The following is a 27146-nucleotide window of genomic DNA, read 5'->3' as shown; positions in this document are numbered from 1 at the left end:
GACACGGAGCATCTGCCTGCATGAAAGGCCCGGGGCTGGATCCAGCACTGCAGAACCAGCAGGAGAAGAAAGAAGACAACACCGATGGGAAAAAGAGAAAATCTAGAATTCAGCTAACGGGACTGCACCGATGGGTTCTGGCAAGTGGACCACAGGTCTGTATGTTCACTTTGGGGAAGCTATGAGGGGTATTCAGGAACCGCACAGGGTCTTCCCATTAACTTTCTTCACTGTCTGCCTTACTGGGGGAGGGGAGTACACAGAGGCCACGTGCATGTGTGCGAGTCAGAGGGAAGGCGGTAAGAGTTCCTTCTCTCTCCTCCATGTGGGTTCCAGGGACACGAACTCAGGTCCTCAGGCTTGGCAGCAGACTTCGCGTGGAGCTCAGTCACTTTGCCACCCTACTCAGCGTTTTTGTAAATCTAAAACAATCCTACCATCTTCATTTACAAAAGCAAATCGTGCATTGTTTAGCTTCTTTCAGAGTTAAATAATTAAAATCATGAAGTAGGGACCAGAGACATGTCTCGGGTTAAGAGCTCTACAACCATGAGGGGCAGAGTTTGGATTCCAACACCAGGTAACAAGCTGGGTGTTCCCTGCAAACGCCTGTAACCCCAGCTCTAAGCAGGGAAGACTCGGGAGGATCCCTCAGGTTTGATGGCTTCACTCTAGCTAAAATGTGAGCCCTGCATTCAGAGAGAGAGTCTGACTCAGAGGAACAGGCAGAGAGTGGGAGAAGACACCTGCACTTCCAGCCTCAGCATGCACACGTGTATACATGCAATGTACATACATTCACACAGACATGCACACAGGTAACTAAATGAGTACAGATGAAATCTTTAAATACAGTGCAGTATCTTTTCTTATATGTCAAGGTGGCAAAAACAATGTTTTTCAACACAAGGTTTCTCTGTGTAGTCCTGGCTGTCCTGGAACTCACTCTGTAGACCAGGCTGGCCTCAAACTCACAGAGATCCACCTGCCTCTGCCTCCCAAGTGCTGGGATTAGAGGTCTGCACCACCACATCCAGCTTTTTTTTTTTTTTTTTTTTGGTAAGCAAAATTAAAAAACGAAATTTCTTGCAGTACTGTAGATTGAACCCAGAGCTTTGCTTCACTCGTGATAGGCAAGTGCTACTACCACCAATTTACAGCCCAGCCCATGAAAACAATCTTTTATAATTTCAACACATATGGTAGAGAGAGACACACACTTTCACATGCTCTGGTTGACGATGGAGAATGATACCATTGGAGGTCATTTGGAAATATTAAAACTGGTGAAGCTGGGGCTGGAGAGACAGGTGAAGACCATTCCCTGTCCTTGCAGAGGACCTGGGTTATCTTCCCACACCTCTATAGAGGGCTCACGACTGCTTGTGATTCTAGCTCTAATGAATCTGGTGCACTCTTCTGGCCTCAGAGGGTACAAGGGCATCTTGCACACGTGTGGTGCATATACACATATATATAAATTTTAAAAAATATGTTAAGCTGGTAATGCTTATCTCAACAGACTTATCACTTCCATACCTAGAAATACATCCTATAAAATTCTCAAGTGCTCAAAGATATGAAACGCCAGTCGGTGGTGGTACATGCCTTTAATCCCAGCACTCAGGGAGGCAGAGGCAGGTGGATCTCTGTGAGTTTGAGGCCAGCCTGGTCTACAGAGTGAGTTCCAGGACAGCCAGGCTACACAGAGAAACCCTGTCTGGAAAAACAAAGAAGAAAAAAAAAAGGGAATGATGGAAAGAGGACTCGACTCCCAGTTTGGGACACTTCAGTACAGCATCAGGCTGTCATTAATCCATCCTAGTGTGAGACCCAGAGCAAGGATTGACACTCACTATTCTTCCAAATTCACAATAAGCCTCACAATCACTGAACTACAACATAGTCAGAATACTCATAAAGCTCTTAAAAATAATAAGTGAGTGTCTTAGTTAGGGTTACTATTGCTGTGATGAAACCACCATGACCAAAAATACTTGGTCTAAAGGACTAAAGGGATTGATTATTTGGATTATGATTCCACACCATAGTTCATCATCAAAGAAAGTTAGGACAGGAACTCAAACAGGGCAGGAACCTGGAGGTAGGAGCTGATGCAGAGGCCATGGAGGAGCACTTCTTACTGGCTTGCTCCACATGGCTTGCTCAGCCTGCTTTCTTATAGAACCCAGGACCACCAGGCCAGGGATGGCCCCAACCCAAGGAAGGCTAGGCCCTCCCACATCAATCACTAATTAAGAAAATGCTCTACATGCTTGCCTACAGCCCAATCTTATAGAGGCATTTTCTAAACTGAGGCTCCCTCCATACTGATGACTCTAGCTTATGTCAAGTTGACATAAAACTAGCCAGCACGGTGAGCAAACATTCTGTTTTGACTTGAAAGACACCAGTCTATGGTTAAGTAAAACAAATGAGAGAAATAAAGTGTATGACTTTGGGTGTGAGTATAAGTACATGTGCATCAGTGCACACAACTGGAACTAGAAAGGAAATTCAGTTTCTTTTTGTATTCACCCCTCAGAACACATGCTCAAACCTCATGGGCCCTTTCAAGTTACAATGTTGAGGATCTAACTTAGAGCCTAACATGTACTAGGCAAATGTTCTACCTCTGAGTTATATCCACAGTCCTAAGTACCATACCTGTAATAAAGTTTTGTCAGTTGGGTGTGGTGGCCCATATCGGTAATGCACTTTGGAGAAAGGAAGTAGGCAGATCAGGAGTTCAGGTCATTTTCAGTTGCCTGGCAACCCAGAGGCCAGTCTGGGCTACAGGAGACACTTTCTCAAGAAGGGGAGCAGAGAAAACAGAGGAGAGGAGAGAATCCACGGATGGAAGCTCTATGGCTAGAATGTTTATTTCCTGCAAACTCATGTACAAATGTAGTAGCCATTGTAACTGGGTTTAAGAACTTATTAGGAGAGCCAGGCGTTGGTGGCGCACGCCTTTAATCCCAGCACTCGGGAGGCAGAGGCAGGTGGATCTCTGTGAGTTCGAGGCCAGCCTGGGCTCCAGAGTGAGATCCAGGAAAGGCGCAAAGCTACACAGAGAAACCCTGTCTCGGAAAACCAAAAAAAAAAAAAAAAAAAAAAAAGAACTTATTAGGTATTGAGGGCTTTGCAGCCATTACAAAGAATAGAAAGATACATAAGTCAAAAAGGAAATATCAGAAGTTCAAGCTCATTATTAGCTACATAGAGAATTCAAAGCCAGCCCAAGATACATTAACACCTCACACACAAAAAAAGAAAATGTGAAGTCTAGGGTACTTATGCATGTATGCAGCCACTATTTGTATCAAAATTTATAATGTAACACAAATATATAGACAACCAAATATTTCTATACGTTAGAATATTTCTAGAGGGGTCCACAGCATGTTGGCACACTTTTATGTCCTAGTAATAAATGAGGGTAGGTAGTAAAGTAAAACAGGAAGTTGCTGCTGTCTGTATATCCTTTCTACCTACAGAATTCTATATATTTCACAAATTTTATCTAGAAAAGATTAAAAGAGAAGATGGACATAGGGACACATACTTGTAACCTCAGCACTATAAACACTAAGGAAGATCACAATAAAGCCTAGGCCAGCCTGGGCTACAACACAAGACCCTGTCAAGGGTGGGGGAGGAAGAAAGGGAGGGAGGGAGGAGGGGTCAGAGAGAGGGGGATAGAAGAGAGAGACATCCTATTCCAGGGTCCAGCCAGGCAATTGTAGCTCTCACCCCTCAGCAGGAAACTCCTTTTTGTAACAGACAGAGACATTCCAGACAACTACAACCCATCAAATGCAGAGTTGTGGAGGCCAGTCCCTACTGATACATCTACAACAGAACCGCTGCCCCTCAGGTTCAGGGGTCACTGTAGAAGAGGGGATGGAAAGATTGCAGGGACCAGAGGAACAGGGAGTTTGTTCTGAGACTGTGTCCCCTAGAAATGTCAAGAGATGCTGTACCCATGAAGTCTCACCAACGTGGCTACATAAACATGAGCTGAGCAAAGAGGACACCAACAGACATACCTACTACCGTGGAACAGGGAAGTCACAGGCCTCAACCCTACACAACCAACTACAGCAACTATTGCTGTGTGAGAGAGAAACAGTCTTCCCCAGCGAGGGGCACACCAACTGGTTTCTAAAGCCAATGGTCAGCCATGAAAACACACAGGGGTGGATTTGTATATTCATAAATAAACACACACCAAGAAAAAAAGAAGAAAAAGAGGCCATGAATTTGAGTGGGGGGGCAGAGAGGGTTTGGAAGGAAGAAAGGGAAAGAATCTCAAAAAAATATTTTGTTTATTTATTTTTGTTTTTTCAAAGCAGGGTTTCTCTGTATAGTCCTGGCTGTCCTGGAACTCACTCTGTAGACCAGGCTGGCCTCGAACTTAGAGATCTACCTGCCTCTGCCTCCCAAGTGCTGCGATTAAAGATGTGGGCCACCACTGCCCAGCTTTTAAAAAAAAAAAAATCTTTAAAAAAGTAAATTAAAGAAGAAAGGAAGAGAAAGAAAAGAAAAGAAATGTTAGGAAAGAAAGAGAGAATGAGCAAGTGAGCCTACCAGCTCGCTCCTCATACCTGTAATCCTAGCACCCAGGAGGCTGAAGCTGGATTGCAGGGTCAGGCCACCTTGAACTATTTAGTGATATTCTGTTTCAAAAACAGCCCAGAAACCAGCAGAGAACCATGTCAACCAAAGAAGAAGGCTGCCAGGAGACACTGTCACCCAAACCATGGCACTGGATAGGAAATCCACTGAACTGTAATTGACAGACAGCTGTTAGTGTGGACGCCTGACAGCTGGAAGCCCTGGGGCAGGGCGGGGTTATAGACTGCCCAATTTCTACCTCCTCCAGGAAGGAGATGGAGCCATTATGAAAAGGAGAGCTGTGTCTTCCAGAGGCCTGGCCTCAGAGGAGCTTCTTCACAGCAGCCCAATGAACTGGGGGAAGGCAGACAGCCAGCCTGACCCATCTGAGGAGGGGAAAACTGAAAAGTACTAGTGAGGGACTGAGAAAATGGCTCAGCTCAGCAGTGGGAGAAACCCGAGTTCAAGCCCCAGAACCCATGAGAGAGAGACAGAGACAGACAGACAGACAGAGAGAAAGGGAGGGGAGGACACTATGTAGCCCAGGGCACAGGCTCCCTAAAAGACAGATGCCAACTCCAGGACTACTGGATGTCTCCCTTCCCCACCCTTCACATCATTAAAGGCCTCCTTACTGGAGTTCTTTTTACCCAGTGTGTCGTGACTGAATTTTAACAACAAAGTATGTATCATACTAAAAGGCAAGACCCAGTTTTAAAGAAACAGCAAACTGCCAGGCGGTGGTGGTGCACACCATTAATCCCAGCACTCTGGGAGGCAGAGGCAGGTGGATCTCTGTGAGTTCGGGGCCAGCCTGGTCTACAGAACAAGTTCCAGGACAGTCATAGCTGTTACCCAGAGAAACCCTGAGCTGGGGAGGCAGCTAACATCAGAGTCATATATGGTGAGAATGTTGGACTTCCCACACCAGGAACTTAAAGTCTGAACACTATGCTGAGGCTACAGGAAGCTCTGGGCAGTGTAGGCAGAAAGAGGGACAAATCCTTTGTTTCTTTGGTTGGTTTGGTTTGATATGAGGTATTGTCTCACTCTGTAGCCCAGGTTGGCCTGGAATTCACGGTAATCCTCCTGCCTCAGTCTCCTGCTTACAGATATTACCAATATGAACTACCCTGCCCAGTTGGGATGGTCAGATCTCAGAAATCTTCCCTTCTTTTTTAACATTTACTTATCTACTTTGCAGGAGAGAAGGGCACACACTACAGCCCATGTGTGGAGGTCAGAGGACAACCTGCAACCTGTGGGAGTTGGTTCTCTCCATCTACAATGTGGGGTCTGAGGATTGAACTCAAGTTGTCAGACTTGGGGGGTAAATACCTTTACCTGATAAACCTTCTCACTGGTCCAGCAATAACTCTTGTCCCGTTCCGTACCCTCCCAACCTCCACTCCCTCCCTCCCCTTTTTTGGAAGCAAGGTCTTACTATGTAGCCCTGGCTGTCCTGGAAATCCATATGTAGACTCACAGAGACCTGCCTGCCTCTGCCTCCTGACTGCTAAGATCAAAGGCATGTACCACCACACCTAGCCTACTAATAACTTCTTAAATAAAACATCAATGGTACAATCTGTGGAAGAGATAATGAAAAGCTAGAATTTAAATATTTTGCTTTGCAAGAGACATTTTCAAAAGAACAAGAAAAACCAAAGAGTGGGGGAACATATTTGCAAAAGACACACTGATAAAAGACTGCTGTCTGAAATACACAAAGAACACTTAAAAATTCAGCAATAAAAACACCAGCAGCTCAAGTTAAAAGTGGCCAAGGATCTAATGAGACATTTTTCTGTGGGATGGTCTTTCTTATGCTGTGAATATGTGTTGTTACTATTGGTATATAAAGAAGCTGCTTTGGCCTATGGCAAGACAGGCCATAGCCAGGCAGGAAATCCAAGCAAAGATACAGGGAGAAGAAAGGCGGAGTCAGGGAAGCCACTGCGAGCCGATTTTGGGGACCAAGATGTAACAGAACACAGGTAAGCCACAAGACACATGGCAATACATAGATTAATAGAAATGGGTTAATTTAAGATGTAATAGCTAGGGGGCTGGAGAGATGGCTCAGTGGTTAAGAGCACTGGCTGCTCTTTCAGAGCTCCTGAGTTCAATTCCCAGCAACCATATGGTGGCTAACAACCATCTGTAGTGAGATCTGGTGCCCTTTTCTGGCTTGTGTACATAATAAATAAAATACATCTTTAAAAAAGATGTAATAGCTAGTTAGCAATAAGCCTGAGCCATAGACCAAACAGTTTGTAATTAATATTAAGCCTCTGAGTGATTATTTTATAAGCTGCTGTGGGGCCAGGTGGCACACAGAAAGTCTTCCAGTTACATTTCACCAAAGAAAACAAACAGCTAGCATAAGATGAAAGGGTGATCATCAAATGCCAGAAGGGAATTACAAGTTAAAGCAAAAATGAGACACCACTGCACATCTCTGAGAACAGAAAAAAAATTTTTTTCCCAAACACCACCACCACCATGGTTACTGGGAACGCCAAAAAACGGTCGCATTAGACAGAAGTCACAGATCAGTTTCTTACAAATGTGATCTTGCTATGTGGTCAACATCTGTGCTTCTTGGTATTTTTGAAAATGAGGTGAAACTCCACATCCTCAGCTGGGCATGGTGGCACACACCTTTAGTCCCAGCACTCAGGAGGCAAAGGCAGGCAGATCTCCGTGAGTTTGAGGCCAGCCTGTTCTACAAAGTGAGTTCCAGGACAGCCAGGGCTGTTACACAGAGAAACCATGTCTTGAAAAACCAAACCAAACCCAAATAAAACAACAAAATGACATATAGATCATAGTACCAACTTTGTCCATAACTGACAAAATATAAAGACCATCAATGCCCTTCAGTGGGGATCTCATTATCAGATGCCACGTCCACACAGAGAGCAGTTAGCTGGTGCGGAAAGAGTTGAATGTCCCAAGCTATGAGAAGATTCAAAGGAACTGAGTCCAGAAACCAGCCCCCAAAGACAGCACATTGTGATTCCAGCTCTACCACGCGGAAAAGGTAAAACTATGGAGGCAGTAGAGACGGGTGATTGCCAGGGACTGAGAATGGCAAGAAGGGTGGTGGCACGCCGTGGGACTGCAATGGCAGACACACGTCACCATGCATTTTCCAAGCCTGTAGGACACACCGCACAAGAGCGAGGCCTTCTGTAAGCCACAGACTGGGGCAGTAAGTGTCACTGTGCACGCAGCCATCCAAATAAACGTCCTGCCCTGCTGGGAGATGTGCGCAGTGCCAGAGTTTGACCTGGGCATGTGGCACACTCCTGCCACTCCAGCACTTGGGACTTGGAGGCATGAAGATCAGAAGTTCAAGGTTAGTCTCTGATAAACATTTCTGAGGAGAGCCCTGGCGACACAAGACCCTATCTCAACGAACACAAGCACAGTAGAATTTATTTGAGGATCTAGAAAACTTATTTTCTTCTCTTATTAAATCACGTTCGTTCTTTGACATTCTCATAATGTATACATGCATTCTGATTGTCTCTCTGATGTCCGTCCCTTCCATCCTGCCAACCTCCCTCCAAATCCTTGGTCCACATCCACATCTGTTTCTTTTGTGACTAGTTTAAGCAGGGTTGCCTGTGTAACACGTGTTCGGAACTATCTACTGCAGCCTGGTGGGGTCAGCAGTGGGTGTGCAACTTAAAATAATGACTCCCTGCTCCCAGAATCCACCCAGTGGCTAATGGTTCTTCAGGGCTACACAAACCCATCCCAACCCATGTTGATGCTGTGAGAACTGTGGTTAGTCTCGTCAACTTGACACAATCTAATGGAAAGGAAATCTAAAACAGGGATTGTCTAGACCGGGTTGGCCTGGAGGCATGTTGGCGGGGATTGTCTGGACTATTGATCGACGTGGGAAAGTCCCGCCTGCTGTGGGCCACACCATTTCCTGGGGTTGGGCCTCTGTGAAAGAGTGGAGAAAGCTAATTGAGCAAGAACAGGCGTGCACTCAGTCTGTCTGCTCTTGACTAGATATGATGTGACTAGCCTTCCTTGATTTCCCCTCAGTGATACCTGGTGTCGTGAGCTAAGATAATCTATTTTTCCCCCTAAGCTGCTTTTCATGGGGGAGTTTTGTCAACTGGAAAGAAAACGAGGACAAAACTTTCAGTACTTCCAGTTTAATAGTCGATGCGACCCTTAAGCCCCCTCTTCCTCATCTGTGTCTGTGCCCAGACAACGGCGCCCCACCACACACACGTGTGTGTTCCTGCATTCATGTGTGTGCGCGCGTTTGTGTGCGCGTGCGCGTGTGCGTGTGTGCGCGTGTGTTCCTGCATTCGTGTGTATGTGTGTGCGCGCGCGCGCGCGCGCGCGTGTGTGTGTGTGTGTGTGTGTGTGTGTGTGTGTGTGTGTGTGTGCGTGCATGTGGGTGCGTGCGCGCGCGTAGTTCCCTGTACAAACAGCTGTGGAGGCCAGAGACGAGCATCAAGTATCTTCTTCTGTTCTTTCCGCCTTATATTTTTTGGGACAAGGTCTTTCACTGAACTTCCTTCACTTTACCATTAGGCTAGATGGGGGCGGAGACAGGAGAATCCCCAGAAGTTCCAGGGCTGGCTAGCCTGGAGTACACTGAAGCCAAGGAGACCCTGTCTCAAACCAGGAGGGAAGCAAACACCCACACCCGAGGTGGTCCTCTGACCTCCCCATACATGCTGTGGCATGTATATGCCCACACTCACACATATGAACATGAGCACACATAACACACACACACACACACACACACACACACACACACACACACACACACACGGTTAAAATAAATATTAATAAAAGAAATGGAAGATTACAATGATGTCACCAAACATAACACACACAGCAGTTAAAACACATGTGCTTGGTACTTATAAACAAAGAATCACAGAACATAGGCTGACAGCAGAAAAGAGAAAATGTGCCGGGCGGTGGTGGTGCATGCCTTTAATCCCAGCACCCAGGAAGCAGAGCCAGGTGGATCTCTGTGAGTTCGAGGCCAGCCTGGTCTACAGAGCAAGATCCAGGACAGGCACCAAAGCTACACAGAGAAACCATCTCGAAAAAACAAAAAAACAACAACAAAAAAAAAAAAAAAAAAAAAAAAGGAGAGAGAGAGAGAAAAAAAAAAAAAACGCTAGAGAACATTTCCGTACTTGTTGATCTTACTCATCCTGGACTAACCTTGAAAATGATCACCATGTGATCTCTGTGGACATGCAGCCAGGAAGAACTTGGGACCACATATGAATCCTGAATTCACAATGAGGGTACAAGTATACAGGGAACCTGGTTTCTAATGTTTTACTTCTCAAATATCAAAATTAGTAAGGTCTGGGGGTGTCACTCAGTGGTAGGGTAATTCCACAAAGCCCTGGGTTCCACCCCAGCGCCACAAAAAACAAATACAAAAGAACAAGGGGGTGGGCTTATGGGTAGACGGTAGAAAGTGGATGGATGGACAGATGGATGGATGGACAGATGGATGGATGGATGGATGGATGGATGGATGGATGGATGGATGGATGGATGGGTGGATGGGTGGACGGGCGGGTGGGTGGGCGGGCAGACAGACGGACAGACGGATGGACAGATGGATGGAATGGATAGATGGGAGGGAGGGAGGGAGGGAGGGAGGGAGGGAGGGAGGGAGGGAGGGAGGGATGGGGGGTGAATGGGTGGATGGGTGGGTGGGTAGATGGGTGGGTGGGTGGGTGGATGGATGGGTGGGTGGATGGATGGATGGATGGGTGGGTGGGGAGGTGGGTGGATGGGTGGGTGGATGGATGGATGGACAGATGGATGGGTGAATGGGTGGATGGAACTACACTCTCACTTTGGGGCATGAATGCCTTTTCACACACATTGCTGATGTTCAGAGGATGGATGAACATGTCCACATGGTCCTTCAGTCCTGGCCAGAGCTGCTAATGGAACATTTAGAAGAGTATTTATCCCCAAACTAACGAAGTGACACCATGACAGGAGGACTCCAGGAGGTAGGAGCACTATGAGGCAGGACCAGCAGGGAGGAGGGAGGAGGGAGTCCACTAAGAATGGGACTCTGAAAGTCAGAAACAGAGATCTTTCTAAAATATTTTATTTTTCTTTATGTGTATGTGTGTGTGCACTTGCCCATGGAAACCAAAAACAGTGTTGGGTCCCTTGGAACTGGAGTTAAAAGCAGTTGTGAGCTACCCAACTTGGAATCAACTTGTTGGGAATCAAACTCTGGACCTCTGACAAGCAGCAAAGTTGTACAGCAGCAGCATGGGCTGGGTGGGGTCAAGCCCTGGAGAGGATCCTAGAACACCACGCATATCCCTTGGCTTGGCTAAAGGGACCTAGCACCTCTCTCTTCCTCAGGGAACACTGAGGCACCTATCCAGGGAGGAACTCAGGAAGCAGGCAGGGACAGCACAGTCACCTACGCACATGGGTGAGGGAGGGAGAGGCCCAGCCTTTGGGACAATCGATGGGAACAATGACTGCAAATCAGAAGACTGGAAATTTCCTGAGTCCCTGAGTCACTGGGTTATGCAAGTGCTGTGGGCAGAGTGACGAAGAGCAGGAGTATGCTGCAGGGCAGGCTGGGTCAGCAGCAGTCATCACCCACTGTACCTCAGAGAAACGGCCAGCATGTGAGAGCAGCTGCCTCTGCGGAGGGAGGAACGGTGGCGCCACAGCCCCCAGGCCGCCTCGAGGTAGTTTCCAGACACTGGAGAACAGCTGGCTAGTGTCCAGCGGTGGGAGGCACAGGCAGGAGTCATTTAAAAGCAAATGACACGGAGCTATGGGATGCTTTCAGACTGGGACTAAGGGGAAGCAAGGCTACCCCAGCCACATCTGGCTCCAGAAAGATGCTCCTTCTGCAGGGCCAAGAAGAGAAATGAAGTCCCTCAGCAGGCCAGCTAAAGGTGAGGGAGTGCAGAGGGAAGTAAGGAGGTGGCCAGCTTAGGGCTGCTTGTGAGGGACCTCCCCATCCAGGGCCCTTCATGAGGAGGTCTGGGACCTGGGGAGACTCCACTCCAAGGAAAAGACATCCCTTCCCACTGTCCCACTGGACAACTCAGGGCAGCTACCAGCCTCAGCCTCTGCCAACATGTAGCACCAGCAAAGTCACTTACAGTGAACACTCATGACTCAGTGGCTTATGTCAGCGGTCAGCAAACTGCCTCACAAAACATTAGGAGACAGCTAACCCAGTCTGGCATGGTGACTCATGCTTGCAATCTCAGCTCTGGGAGGTGCAAGCAGGCCAGCCTCAGCTAATAGTGAATTCGAGGCCCCCTGGACCACAGGGCACCCTGCCTCAAAAAAGCAACAATGCACAGAAGTATCAACTCAGACTAAGGTGTGACATAGTTTTGGCATTTGCTGATTGAAGACTTGATTACGTGTCTCTCTGATAAGAAGAATAAAGCACAAATACTTCACACTGGGCATTGGTTATATATCACCTTCCTGCTACGGAATACCTGACCAAAGGCAAGCTGTGGCGCTCAGTCTGAGGACTGGGCTCCAGCAAGGCAGCAGGAGCCAGAGGCCGGGCTGCATTTGTAGTCAGGAAGCAGGGAGCAAGGAATGCTGGTGCTTGGCACCCTTCCTCCTTCGGTTCAGTCCTGGACCCTCCTACCTCATGCAATGTGCAGGCCACAACGGGTGTGTCCTCTACCTCAACCTAATCTAGATAACCCCTCACAGGCAAGCCCAGGGATGTCTCCAATATGATTCTGGACCCCGTCAAGTTGGCCATCAACATAAACCATCACATGGTGAGACAAAGACAATAAATACACTCTCTCATACACTGTTACTTTGTTTTACATTGTTTGAGACAGGATCCTGCTGAGTAGCCCTGGCCAGCTTGGAATTTTCGGCAATCCTCCTGCCTCTGCTTCCCAAATGCTGGGATTCTAGTCATGGGCCACCATTCTCAGCAATTTAGACACTATAAAGAATTAGCTCAGCCGGGCGTTGGTGGCGCACGCCTTTAATCCCAGCACTCGGGAGGCAGAGGCAGGCGGATCTCTGTGAGTTCGAGGCCAGCCTGGGCTACCAAGTGAGCTCCAGGAAAGGCGCAAAGCTACACAGAGAAACCCTGTCTCGAAAAAACCAAAAAAAAAAAAAAAAAAGAATTAGCTCATTGGGAGCAATCTTTCTGGGAGACAACATGACAATACCTATTAAAGCAGGACATGTGAGGAGCCTTGGAATGTAGTTCACCAGTGGCGCTCTTGCCTACCTTGCTTACCATGATCAAGGCACTGGGTTTAATCCCTACTACCATAAAAATAAACAAACAAACAAATAAAGCAAGCAAGCCGATGCTGTCTCATAGAACTTATCCTAGACATACCTTTGAATTGAAATAAATGCTACTCTGTCCCTAGACCAGAGCTTCTCTGTCTCACATCCTGACATTTGGACTGGAGAATTGTGTTGTGGTTTTTGTAGGATGCTGTCAGGGTTATTTGAACGTGTCACCTAGGTCATGGGGCGCCTATGAGGTACTTCTGGATGAGCTGGTGTTTAAACCGGCAGCGGTTTGTATTATCTGCCTAGGCTGCAGCATCGATCACTGAAGATGGGGGCAGGGCAGCTTATAAACAAAATTGATTTCTCATAATTCCAGAGGCTGAAGTCCAAAATGGAAGTCCAGATGGGCAGGGCTCCTCACAGACAGCACCTACTGTGTGCCCACAAATGGCCCAGAGGGTGAGTAGGCTCCCTCAAGTTTTTCTAAAGGAAACTGGTCCTGTTCATGAGGCTCCCAACCCATGATCTGATCTCTTCTCCAAAGTTCCTACCTCCTAATACCATGACCTTGGGGGGGCGGTCAGGATTTGAATGCATACACTTAGGAGGTACAAACATTCACACTGTAGCACTGCATAAAGCAGTGGAGAGGCGCTGGGCTGTGGTGGCGCACACCTTTAATCCCAGCACTCGGGAGGCAGAGGCAGGTGGGTCTCTGTGAGTTCGAGGCCAGTCTGATCTACAGAGCAAGTTCCAGGACAGGTGCAAAGCTACACAGAGAAACCCTGTTTCAAAAAACCAAATAAATAAATAAGTAAATAAATAAATAAATAAGATAAAAAGCTAAAAAATAAAAGCAGTGGAGGGGCTTCAACTCTCAGTCTGAACCTAAGTTTGAGAAAGGTTAACACTGCCTCCTGGGCCTTTCCTGCCCTACTGCTGGAACTGAAATGCAGACTCCACAGAGCTTGCAGCCTTTGAATTGGACACCTTCAGCTGTCCTCCAACCTGTCAGCTCTCACAGCCGTACAAGCTACTTCCTGACATTAAGCCTCTTATTCCATATATGGAGTACAGGGAACAGATGGAAATGCAGACGGTGATGACCAGTGAGTGTCCCTGGCAATCACCCACTAGACTCCGGCAGCCGCCTTCATGCCAGTTGTGACAATTGAAATTGTATACACCTTTCCAGCAAGGAAAATTCAATTCTCTGAGGCACACAGCAGAGAGCAGACACACACTGGCCAGAGCAGGTCAAGGAGCTAGGATGGGAACGAGGGTCAGAAGAACTAAGGCCCATAAGAGGAGGTCAAGGCCAGTTTGGCTACCATCCAGGCTCACAGCTGGGCCTTTGGTTGACCTACCCCAACATCTACCCCATCTAGGACCTGCTGGAGCTCATGAAGGGACTGGTCCTGTGGACTGATACCTGCAGGATCTCCAAGACTAGTGCCAGTCACAGGATATCCCAGAGGAGTTCCGGAGAGGATCTAGTGATGATGGTGTACCAGAAGCCAGAGGCCCTGAACCAGACCAGTGACTCATTGCAATAAACATTTACCAGTAAAACTGATGGGACAAAGAGATACTATATGGCACACTGAAGCCTCCAGTGCCACCAAGATGAAACGAAGAGGTGTTGGAGAAGCAGGAAAGAACGAGAAGCAGAGAGATTTTTCTGTTGTGGTGGTTTGTGTTTGTGTTTGCTTTTGTTCCCTTGCTTGCTTACTTTGATTTGTTTCCTTATGTGTGTGTGGGGGTGTGGAAGGGATGAGGGGAGGATATGGGGGGGGACCCAGAGGTGAACAGAATTGGGTGGACGATGTGAAACTCCCAAAGAGTCAATAGAGAAGTTGAAGAAGAAGAGGAGGAGGAAGAGAAAGTAGTAGGAGTAGTAGTAGGAGTAGTCAAGAGAAAGACCTTCGGGAGAGAGGAACAGATGCAAAGGTCCTGAGGCAGGTCAATCATGACCCATGGAGCTACACAGAGGCCATAGGAGGCCAGGAGGGGAGATGGGCACTTCCATCAAGTTTAATGGGAAATGGCTGAGGAATTCTGAGAGAGGAATGATGGGATTCAATGACACTGGGGCTAGGGAGGGCACAAGAGGGTTCCCACAGGCAGTTCTTACACAACAGTTGTGGTGCAAGGGTTAAACCCACTGTACCTAGACACGTGTGCCAAGGTGCATGTCAGGGACATGCCCCAAGCAACTGGAGACTGACTCCCCAGCCACCTGCTAAACAGAGATTGCAGATATTCTACAGCAAAGGAACCCATGAATCCAGGGTGAGGAAGCCCTGTAGCCAGAGGACAGCATACGGAGCATGGTAGCTGGGGGTTCCCTCCCCTGCCTCTCCTCCCCCTCTTTTGCTCTCTCTCCTATTCTCTCTCCTCTCTCTCTCTCTCTCTCTCTCTCTCTCTCTCTCTCTCTCTCTCTCTCTCTCTCAAAGATTTATTATGTATACAGTGAGTGTTCAGCCTGCAGGCCAGAAGAGGGCACCAGATCTCATTACAGGTGGTTGTGAGCCATTATGTGGTTGCTGGGAACTGAACTCAGGACCTCTGGAAGAGTGGTCAGTGCTCTTAACCTCTAAGCTATCTCTCTAGCCCCTCTTCTATTCTCTAGAAGTCCCACTAGGTCACCTAGATTGGCCTTAAACTCTTGTGCTTAAATAATTCTCCTGCCTCAGCTTCCCAAGTAGCTGGGACTGAGGCACACACCACCACATCTGGCTCATTTGTAGTGTGCTCTCAATTAATGGTACTAACTGAGCAGTGATACAATACAGCATTTCCTCTTTATGCTGTCTGTGCTAAAACATAGTAGATGTAACCAGTTTTCACGGCACACCACCGCAGAAATTGGCTAGTTGACTTTAAAACTTAAGTAGTGATGAAAACAAAAAGAGCAGGTGACGTGATCTTTAAGAACAAAACTGACAATCACCACTTGATTTCAACTGTCACAAACCTTAGTAATCAAACAGTATAGGCTTGAATATAAGGTCAAATGATTGTTTGGGTTCTCTTGTTGTTTGTTTTTGAGATGGGGTCCCAAGCTGACCTTAAGCTCAATATGTAGTCAAGGATGACCTTGAACTTTGAAGTTACAGGTATAATACCACACTCTATTTAATCTTTAGACCTATTTATTTTATGTGTAAGAGTGTTTTACCTGCATGTACAGCACCTGTATGTTTGGGGCCGTAGAGGCCAGAAGAGGTCACTGGATCCTTGGGACTGGAATCACAGACAGTTGTGAACCACAAGTTCTTGGGGGTGCTGGGAACTGAGCCTAGGCTCTACAGAAGCAGCAGATGCTCCTAACCACTGAGCCATCTCTCCAATCCCCCCTTTCCCCATGTCCTATTCTGGCCTTTGTGGGCACCTGCATATATATATATGAGATAAGGTGGAAGCTGAGCATGTGGCACACACCTTTAATCTCAGCGCTCAGGAGGCAGAGGCAGGTGGATCTCTATGTGTTCAAGGCCAGCTTGGCCTACATAGTGACCAGTCAACGATACATAGTCAAATATTGTTTTAAAAAACCAGAAATAGATCTGCAGCTGTTGCTCCTGCCTGGCTGGTGGCGCCGCTGGCCGGCTCCCCGGCCCCGCTCCAGCATCTCCCGCACTGCACGGCTGACCTGCGGGCTCCTCCGTGCACGCCTCCGGCTTGAGTTGGGCACCATCCCCACTGAAGCTACTTTTAAGAGAAACTGGGTGGATACGTCTTCGAAACGTGGTGTCACTTTCTGTTAAGTTCTCCATGACTGAGATTTACTTCCGAGGTTACAAATTTCGGTCTTTTATCTTTTTGTAGGCTGAAGGGGATACTAAAGGAGATAAAGCCAAGGTGAAGGACGAGCCACAGAGAAGATTTGCAAGGTTGTCTGCTAAACCTGCTCCTCCAAAGCCAGAGCCCAAGCCTAAAAAGGCCCCTGCAAAGAAGGGAGAGAAGGTCCCCAAAGGGAAGAAGGGGAAAGCCGATGCCGGGAAGGGTGGGAATAATCCTGCAGAGAACGGAGACGCCAAAACAGACCAGGCACAGAAAGCTGACGGTGCTGGAGATGCCAAGTGAAATGTGTGCATTTTTGATAACTGTGTACTTCTGGTGACTGTACAGTTTGAAATACTATTTTTAAATCAAGTTTTATAAAAATGCAGAATTTTGTTTTACTTTTTTTTTTTTTAAGCTATGTTGTTAGCACACAGAACAACACTTCATTGTTTTGGGCGGGGGGAGGAATATGTATCACTAACAAAATGTCTCCCAAGCTGGATTGATGATGGTTGATATTGGAAAACATCTTTCCCTGATAATTTTGAAAGACTCCTCTTGGCTCTCAGGGGAGACGTCCTGGTGTTGACATATGTAACCACCATGGACTAGTGTGGGAAACTAAATTCATTTCTGTGTCTTCCTCCCCTGGACCATCAACATAGACTTAACTTCCTTCAAACCAGAGACCTGTTGGAACCTGACCCCCAAAATTGGTTTTGCTGGTCTATCAGGCAATCTGGACTTTGCAGTGGTATCATTGTGTCCTCAAAAGAGTGGCGGTTCCTTTTATAAAAGATTGTGGATCTTCAGATTGATAATTCTGCCGTGTTCATTTGGTTTCCTGAAAGTCAGGGTCGGCTTGTGAAAAGTTGTTCAACAACATCCTCAGTGTGGACTGTCAGCCCTCACTCTAAGCTCTCCCCCTTTTCAAAGCATCGAATGAAGACCCATCCAGTTTTATAGTGGCTTTCTGACTTGGGTAGTCTATACAAGAAGGGAGTTTGGAAGTTCTTGTATACTGTTAATGACTGTCTGCCCATGTCCTGCCTGAAAAACCATGATTGTTTATGGAAAGTATCTTTAATAAGCTGGATACAGTTTGGCTTGGAAAAAAAAAAAAAACAGAAATAAGCTGGGCAGTGGTCATGCTGCCTTTGATACCAGCACTGGGGAGGCAGAGGCAGTCTAATCTCTGAGTTCCAGGCCAGCCTGGTCTACAGAGCAAATTCCAGGAAGTCAGGGCTACCCAGAGAAACCCTGTTTTGAAAAACAACAAAACAAAACCAAAAATTATAAATAAATAAATAAAAAAGTGGAGAGGAATTGAAAAAGATACCCAATGTCCACCTCTGGCTTCCACATTCATAAGCACATGAGTGCATGTACACACACACACACACACACACACACACACACACACACACACACACACACACACACGCAGTCCTCCAGCCTCAGCCTCTTGTGCTGGGACAGCTTTGTCCGTCTGTTCCAGCCATTTCTCTGGCTTTTCTTCGGAGACTGTAAAGCCAGCTACAGCCTCCGCAGCTCCTCCCTCCCGGAGACAGGCACATCACCTTTCCTTCTTTGGGCTTCTGAGAATCGCAGCGGGGACTGAGCAGAGTATTCGGTCCTGTGTCAGACAACACCCCCTGTCTGGGCACACAGCCCTCACCCACCATGTGGATCGGCTTTGAGCCTGTCGACACAGCACTTCCTGGTGGTATAAGGTGGTAGAGGCAGCTGGAAGGAGACAAGAGAGTCCCAACTCCATCACTTCAAAGAGATACCCTCAATGCCCTAACTTCCTCCCACTAGGCCCTACTATTTCATTTGAGACAAGGTTTCATGTAGCGAGGCTAGACTCAAATTTACTATGTAACTGAGGATGGCCCTGAATTTCCGATGATTCTCTTGCCCCACCCCACCCCCAAGTGCTGGGATTACAGGTATGCACCACGATGTCCGTCACTTTGGGCTGGGGACTGAACCCAGAGCTCCATGCACACTAGGCAAATGAGCACATTTCTTGGTCCCAGGTCCAACCTTTTAAAGGTTCTGTCTCCCAATAAAGGCCCAGTTTTTAACATGGGCTTTGAGGGACATTCCAAATTGAAATGACAGACTCTTCAAGTGAGGCTTATTCCATCCCCACCTGGGTCCCAGGGGCCTGCAAGGCCAGCCACAGTACCCTCTGGTCATGGTCAGGCATAAGAATGGATGGATATAGGACTTTAGGACTGCCTCCTCACATCTCCACCACCTCCTGATTCCGTGTCTTTTATTATAACTATCATGAAATTAAGAAAACTGACACTCTCCTGCAGCAGCAGGTGTCCCTCACAAGGAAGATGCTTCGTACTGGGCTGGGCAGTCAGGATTCTTGTTATTGCCTCCTGTGAACTGGAACAGTCCACGTACCACCTGCAGGTCTGAAGCATCTGAGGGAAATGCTGGGCCGGGACCCCCTTCCACGTGGGTTGCAGAAAACCCCTGAGGAAGAGGCATAGGCTTAAGCCATCTGTTTAAAACCAGAGGGTCAGTGAGGGCCTTTCAAGTCTATGGTGAGATCCCAGGAAACCTGGAGGCCTGCAGGGAGAACATGGTACTTATAACCCCACCATTGCTTCCCTTGGAGCCCACAAGACAGCACTCATGAAATCTGGAAATGATGTCATCCCAGCTCCTGGGTGGAGACCCCCCATTAGCATCAGCCAATCAGAGTCCTTCCTCCCCTGGTGATGGCCAACACCATGTATGGCATTTTCTGGCAAGCAGACAAGTGATTGACAAAGTCCCTGGATAAAAGCAGCATTTTGTTTCATGGGTGGGTTGGGAAGAAAGGAGCTTTCTGTCTTCATGGATGACATGATGGGCCATGCAGAGACTGCAACAGTTCTCGAAGCTATGTGGAGAGGAGAGGAGAGGAGAGGAGGGGAGGGGAGGGGAGGGGAGGGGAGGGGAGGGGAGGGGAGGGGAGGGGAGGGGAGGAGGAATATGGGGAACCGAAGAGCAGGCACGGAATTACATTCCTGTGCACTTAGCAGGCTGAGGTGGGAGGACTGAGCTCCAGGCCAGCCTCAGCTACCTAGCAAGATCTTGTCTAAAAATAAAAATAAAACCCCCAAACTGAGAGACACTGGAGTTGTGTGGTAGTGAGCGTTTGGTTAATGCTACAGAATGTCTGAGGGAACTAAAAAGGGTTTACTTTCTGTCCATGGCTTTATAGGTCCTAGCTCATGCCTTGTCTCCTCTGCTTTCAGGCAGTAAGGCGGGACATCATGATCAGAACACACAGTGAAGCAAAACCCGCTCACCTCATTAGCCAGGGAACGAAAGGACTGGTGCCACCACAGTCACCAGTGGGGACACATCAAATGACCCAGAATCCTCTCACAAGAGCCCAGAGACTTTGGGGAACACATAGCAAACCACAGCAGTCAAACCCTGAACAAGCCCCTCCCGCTGCCTAGGTCTTTCTTCCCACAGCTCAGACTCATCACACTACATCATCAGAGAAGCCAGTTTTCAGTAGTTGACAAGCAAAAGCCCTGTAATCAGCATAGAGGAAACCCTGGTGTCTCCCCTCAATGTAGAGCCAGCGCTATCTGGGTCAAGCTGTGGAAGCCAGTGAGCACCCCAGGTCAAAATAGACCAAGGAGGAAGCTGAATGGAGGGCAGGCTCTGGAGAGAAAGAACAAGAACCAGGACTGGAGGGGCAGTGGGTTGGAGCAGGGGAGGAAGATGTCCACTGTGACACTCCTTCTCAAAGCCATTGCTGTGGAGGGTCCGAAGCATCAAGGTGGAGCATCAGCCTGCAGCTGGAGCTGGAGGAGACTTCCAGCCTGTCTCCAGTTTCACAGAGTCCAACCAGCAAGCTCTAGATTGTAGTCACAAGCTCTTGAAACCCAATGGGTACAGTGTTTTCTGGGGTCATTTTAAACCTCGAGCATTTCTTCATATGGCACACCACAGCATGCTTACATGTCCATCAGCTAGCTAATGAGCAAGTGGATTTTTTTCTTTTTCATTATTATAACTAATGATGATCTAACCATCCACGTCTAAGTCTTTGAGTAGATTTTCTATTGCTCTTGGGTAAAATTCTAAGGGTAAACTAAGCATGGGGATGCACACCTACAATCTCAATATTCAGAATACAGAGTCAGGTGGATTACCATGAATTCCAGACCAGCCTGGGCTCTAAATAGCAGACTGTATCTTAAAAAAAGAAAGAAAAAGAAAACCTAGCTAGCCATGATGGCACATGCCTAGAATCTCAGCACTGGGGAAACAGAAGCAGGAAAATCAGGAGTTCAAGGTCACCCTGGCTACATCTAGAGTCAGAGACCAGCCTGGGCTACTTTAGAAACTGTTTCAAAGGTTGGGGATTTAGCTCAGTGATAGAGCGCTTGCCTAGCAAGTGCAAGGCCCTGGGTTCGGTCCTCAGCTTTGAAAGAAAAAAAAAAAAAAGAAAGAAACTGTTTCAAAACAAAAAATTCTAGGCATAGAAATTTCTGGGTCTTTTTTATTGTGTATACTGTGTGTATACATGACATATGTACATGATGGATGGGTGGATACATGTGCTACAGTATACTTGGGGGGGTCCAAAGGCAACTTTGAGAGTGTATATGTTTGTGTGTGTTTATATGTGTGTGGTGTATATATGTGGATAGTAATGGTATGTGGTGCATGTATGTGTGCATATGTGTGTGGTATGGTAATGAATTGCGACTCTGTTTTGCTTCACTAATGACATTTAGGTGCTTATTAGCCATTCATTCATGGTTTGTTTTCATTTTCTTTCTGAAACATCTATTCAAGTCTTTCATCCAACTTTAAATTAGGTTGCTTGTGAGAACTTGATCAACCAAATGGACAAGGTTCAGACAGACCATCTATAAAAATGGAACTTTGACCCCCACCCACAGACCTGTACAGGAAGCCAACCCCCTTATCTGTAGAAACCATGCAAGGAGGGAACCCTGCGTGGGCAGACTTGCAGGAAGCCAGATACTATCTCTAGGGACTCCTGGGAAGCTAAATATTAACCTCTGGAACAATCAGTCCCAAACACCAGGCCCTGATCAATAGCTGACAGCTTCTCTTAAGGTTTGTCCTGCTTCCAACTTAGGGCCAACCAGAAAGCCAAATATGCTCCCCTCTGTGGTCCTGGAGCTGCCCTGCTGGCCAACCTCCCCAGCAGCCTTTGAGTGCTTCACCTTCCTCACCACGAAGCTTCCTCCTCTCCATTTGCCTCCGAGTCTCTGTTCAGTGCAAGGGCCTGCTGCACCGAGGGTGGGCTGACTGACAGCCTCTCCATCAGTGTCAAGAGCGCTGTGGGGGCCACCAAGATGGCTCTGTGGGGAAAGGTACATGCTACCAAGTCTAATGACCTGAGTTCAATTCCCAGGACCCACACAGGAGAGAACCCCCACAAATTGTCCTCTGACCACATGCACACTGTGGGGTTCTCACCCATCCACCCACACAAATGTTTAGAAGGGAAGAGTGCTTTGGGGGTAGGGAGTGCCGCTCAGTTAGTAGAATACTTGCAGTACGGAGCCCTGGGTTCGGTCCCCAGCACTGCATAAAACAAGTATGGCGGAGCATGCCTGTAATCCAGGACTCAGAAGATGGAGCAGAAGATCAGAAGTTCCAGTTCCAGAACACTCTGGGCTACACAAGACTATCTCAAAAAAGCAAAATAAGAGAGAGAAATGATGCTGTATATATTTAAGTACTATTCATCTACTCACTTATCAGGTACACAAAAGGATATTTTTTCCAGTAATTGCTTCCTCTTCTCAATAGCTTCCTTACTTTTAAAAAATTTAAACTTAGATTTATTCATTTTATTTTATGAGTGTCTTGCCTACCTATATGTCTGTGTACCATATGCATGCTCAATGCCCATGGAAGTTAGAACAGGTCATGAAATCCCCTGGAACTGGAGTTACAGGTGGTTGTGAACCACCATGTAGGTGCTGGGAACCAAACTCAGGTTCTCTGCAAAAGCAACAAGTGCTCTTAACCTCGGAGCCACATCTACAGTGCCTAGCTTCTTTTTAAAAGATTTATGGGCCGGGCGGTGGCAGGCCGATCTCTGTGAGTTCAAGGCCAGCCTGGTCTCCAAAGTGAGTTCCAGGAAAGGCGCAAAGCTACACAGAGAAATCCTGTCTGGAGAAACCAAAAAAAAAAAAAAAAATTTATGTATGTATGTATGTATTTGGTTTTTCGAGACAGGGTTTCTTTATATAACGCTGTCCTGGAACTCACTTTGTAGACCAGGCTGAACTTGAATTCACAGAGATCTGCCTGCTTCTGTCTCCTGAGTGCTGGGATTAAAGGCGTATGCCACCACCATCCGGATTTAAAGGCTTATTTTTAATTATGTGCATATGTATATCTGTTGTGAACATGTGCACATGTGTGCAGTGCCTATGGAGTCCAGAGGAGAGTGATAGATCCCCTGGAGCTAGAGTTAGGGGTGACTGTGAGTTACCTGATGTGGGTGCTGGGAATTGGACTGAAGTTCTCGGCAAGGACTGTTTGTAAGTGCTGAGCCATCTCTCTAGCCCTCAAGTTCTCTCATTCCTCAAGAATCACATTTTTAAAATTCGAATGAAGCTAGTTTGATATTTTCCTTTATAGCTCATCATTTTAGTACCACATCTAAAAACAATTTAAGTGCCTGCCCCAGAGTTTTCAATATACACAGAACTAACCCAAGACCATTTCTTTTGGGTAATACTCTACAACATCATAGGCAGGGCCCATACCATCCATCAAGGAATCTCAACACTTCAGAGGCTGCGGCAGGGTGGTGAGTTTTAGACAAGCCAGTAAGGTCCTACCTCAAAAAGACCCAAACAATACAAAACCTAACCTTAGGGTTCAGATTAGGACTTACTCTATTTTTTTTTCTTTTATTTTTTTTTTTCAGAGCTGAGGACTGAACCCAGGGCCTTGCGCTTGCCAAGCGCTCTACCACTGAGCTAAATCCCCAACCCCAGGACTTACTCTAGTTCTCACTCTATTTCTATTTCTACTTACTCTGTTTCTCACTCCCATTCCTTATAACATCGCTGTCCAATCCACGCATTCTCCAATCCATTAAGAAAGGATTTTCTTTCTAAAACCTTCATATGGCCGTTGAGACGGCTCAGCAAGCGAGGCGCTTTACTTATTGCCAAGCCTGATGGTCTGAGTTTGATCCTTGGGACCCACACAGCAGGAGAGTTATCCTATGACCTCACATGTGCACCATGACATGTGTGCTCATATACACGAAACAGATGTAAAAAGTAAACCTTTTCCTCATGCACTTCTTTCCTTAGGAAGATGCCAATTCCAGAGCTATGCCATCTTTAGCATTTTTATTCTCTATAAATAACATTTTTGTGGTAGTGGGGGCTTAACCCAAGGTCTTCCACACAACAGGTAAATTTTTTTTTTACCATTTTTACCCTCAACCACCATAGTTAAAACTCACATGAAGAAAATCAGCTGGTGGAGCTGGAGAGATGGCTCAGCATTTAAGAGTTCTTGCAGCTTGTAGAGAACCCAAGCTCGGTTTGCAGCACATCAGCCTGTAACGTCAGATCCAGGTGATCCAACACCCTCTTCTGTACTCTCACCTGCAGACAAGTACACACACACACACACACACACACACACACACAGCAGCACAACTGCCTGTAACGTCAGATCCAGATGATCCAACACCCTCATCTGGACTCTCACCTTCAGACAAGTACACACACACACACACACACACACACACACACACACACACACAGACACACACACAGCAGCACAACTGCCTGTAACATCAGATCCAGGTGATCCAACACCCTCTTCTGTACTCTCACCTGCAGACAAGTACACACACACACACACACACACACACACACACACACACACACACAGAGCAGCAGCAGCAGCACAACTGCCTGTAACGTCAGATTCAGATGATCCAACACCCTCTTCTGGACTCTCACCTGCAAATAAGTACACACACACACACACACACACACACACACACACACACACACACACACGATCTTTTAAAACTAAAATTAAAAATATATATTTTTTAAAGGGCCTGGAGGGATGTCTCAGCAGTTAGGAGCACCAAATCTTCCAGAGGACCCAGGTTCATTTCCCAATAGCCACAAGACACCAAACAACAATCTCTAACTCCAGTTCCAGGGGTTCTGGTGCCCTCTTCTGGCCTCTGTGGGAACTACATGCACACGATGCATAGACACGTGCAGACAAAACACCCATACATGTAAAATGAAAATAAAGGCTAAAAACTATATTAAAGGGAAAAAATTGATTATTTTTTAATCAATTAAAATAACTTAACTTGTATTACCCATCTCTTCTTGTGAGTCTTGGCAGACTGTGTTCTGGGAATGGGTCCATTTCATGAATCACTGAACTTGTGGGCACAGGATTGATTGTCCTTTGGATGTCCATGTGAATGGTAATGCTGTCTCCTCTTCCATTTCTTGTGTCAGAACCGTGCATTTCCTTACCTGCCCCCCTTAATTAACTTGGTTAGATGTTTCCCCTCTTCCCTTTACAAAGTCTTTTCAGAGAACAAGCTTTTTTTTTTTTCTTTTTTTTTTTTTTTTGGTTTTGTTTTTTTGTTTTGCCATTTCCTGTACTGATTTCTTATTTCCTATCCCACTGACCTTTGGCTATTTTCTCCTCTTTATGCCTTGCTTTAGCTACATAACACAAAACGCGTTAAGATGCATTTTCAACTTCATCTAGTTCAATGCAATTTTACGTTTCTGTGGAGACTTCTTTTGCTCTTGTGCTGTTTAATCTCCAAATATTTAGGTACTTTCCAGCTTGCTTTTTGTTAATGATTTCTAGTTTAACTCCACTATGAACTGAGAGTACACATCACATAATTCTGTTCTCACAAGTTGAGGTGTACCTTGGGGCCAGAATTGGTTATCTTAGGTACATTCCACACATCTTCAGAAAATTCCATTTTTCTGCTGTTAAAAATGTAGATGTCAATTACCTTGGGCTGACTGGGGGTGCTCAGTTAAACTAAGTTCTCACTGATTTTCTGCTCTCTCCTCTGTGCAGGCTAAGCAAGTGCTCTACCTCTAAGCTACATCCCCAGCTCTTGAGTTTTCTGAGACAAGGTCTTGATATTGGCCTGAAACTCACTGTGTAACTCAGGGGTCTAGAACTCACAATTCTCCTGCCTCTGCTTTCTCTGTGCTGGGATTACAGGCATGGCCACGATGCCTGGATCTGGCCATTTCCTGCTATAGCAGTACTTAAGTCTGTAAGATAGGGACTCATCTATTTTCCCTGAAAGTTCTAAGAGGTTTTTTTAAATGTGTTTTGGTGTTCCATTGTTAAGTAGATATACACCAAGAACTGTTATGTCTTCTTGTAGGACTGAAACCACTTGTTTTTGACAGTCTCTACTTCAGATTGGTTTTGAATTCCTTATGTAGCTGAAGGTGTTTTTCCAATAGTAAATGTTCTTCCTTTGTGACCTCATCACCTCCCAGCTGCCTTGTTTCCTACTACCAACACATTAGAAATTAGTATCAATGTCAGGATGGTAGTGGCTCACACCTTTAATAATTCCAGCACTTGGGAGGCAGAGGCAGGCAGATCTCTGTGAGTTCAAGGCCAGCCTGGTCTACAAAGCAAGTTCTAGGAGAGCCAGAGCTACACAGAGAAACCCTGTCTTGAAAAATAAAAATAAATAAATAAATAAATAAGAAAGATAGAAAGAAAAGAAAAAAGAAATTAGTATCAACATAGGAAATGTGGGAGGATAAGAACGTCTGGACTCTGGCATTCCACTGAACTCAAGTTCATGACTATCTCACATGCAAAGTAGATTCACTCCACATCAGAAGCCACCAAACAGTTTAGATATTCCAATATCAACTCAGAAATCTAAAGCTCAGGAGGGGGCTGGGCCAGGAATTGTCCGAGGTGCTGAGCTGGGTGGGACCGGAATCCTCCTTGGAGAATACCAGGGACTGGGTTGGGCCTAGGGCAGTGTCCAAGGTGCCAATGATGTGGGCCAACAGCGTGAGCCACACTATCTGTCTGTCCGTCTGTCCTGGAGAGAACTATAAAGTGCTAGAAGCACCTACAGTTGGTTTTGTGCCAGCCTTTCTTTGGGTCCCTGGAGGGTGGAAATGAAACTGTCAGGGGTAGGGCAGAAAGGTGAGAGATGGCTCAGAGGTTAAGAGCACTGACTGTTCTTCCAGAGGTCATTAGTTCAATTCCCAGCAACCATATGATGGCTCATAACAATCTATAATGAGATCTGATTCCCTCTTCTGGCATACAGGTAAAACTTGCAGAAAGAACACTGTTTATATATAATAAATAAAATAAATCTTAAAAACAACAACAAAAAAGAAATACAAGCTAATAGT

The 27146-nt window shown here is 46.5% G+C and overlaps 1 protein-coding gene across 1 annotated transcript; it reads left to right on the top strand.

Moving 5' to 3' along the window:
* Positions 1 to 20: 20 nt before the first annotated feature.
* On the top strand, positions 21 to 17959 carry LOC102927367 (non-histone chromosomal protein HMG-17-like). Its single transcript, XM_076573630.1, has 2 exons — positions 21 to 155; positions 16744 to 17959. Exons 1-2 carry the CDS (start codon positions 21 to 23, stop codon positions 16999 to 17001), a joined length of 393 nt encoding a protein of 130 aa, XP_076429745.1. The 3' UTR covers positions 17002 to 17959.
* The last annotated feature ends 9187 nt before the right edge of the window (positions 17960 to 27146 follow it).

Source organism: Peromyscus maniculatus, chromosome 5, assembly GCF_049852395.1.
Source record: "Peromyscus maniculatus bairdii isolate BWxNUB_F1_BW_parent chromosome 5, HU_Pman_BW_mat_3.1, whole genome shotgun sequence".
NCBI classification, from domain to species: domain Eukaryota; kingdom Metazoa; phylum Chordata; class Mammalia; order Rodentia; family Cricetidae; genus Peromyscus; species Peromyscus maniculatus.
Note: the sequence above shows the minus strand (reverse complement) of the source record. Positions and strands in the feature narration are given on the sequence as shown.

Bases quoted from the DNA above. Each gene is read 5' to 3' on its own strand.
- LOC102927367 (XM_076573630.1), top strand. From the start codon at position 21: ATGAAAGGCCCGGGGCTGGATCCAGCACTGCAGAACCAGCAGGAGAAG. The intron at 156-16,743 runs GTCTGTATGTTC...ATCTTTTTGTAG, and splicing joins TTCTGGCAAGTGGACCACAG to GCTGAAGGGGATACTAAAGG.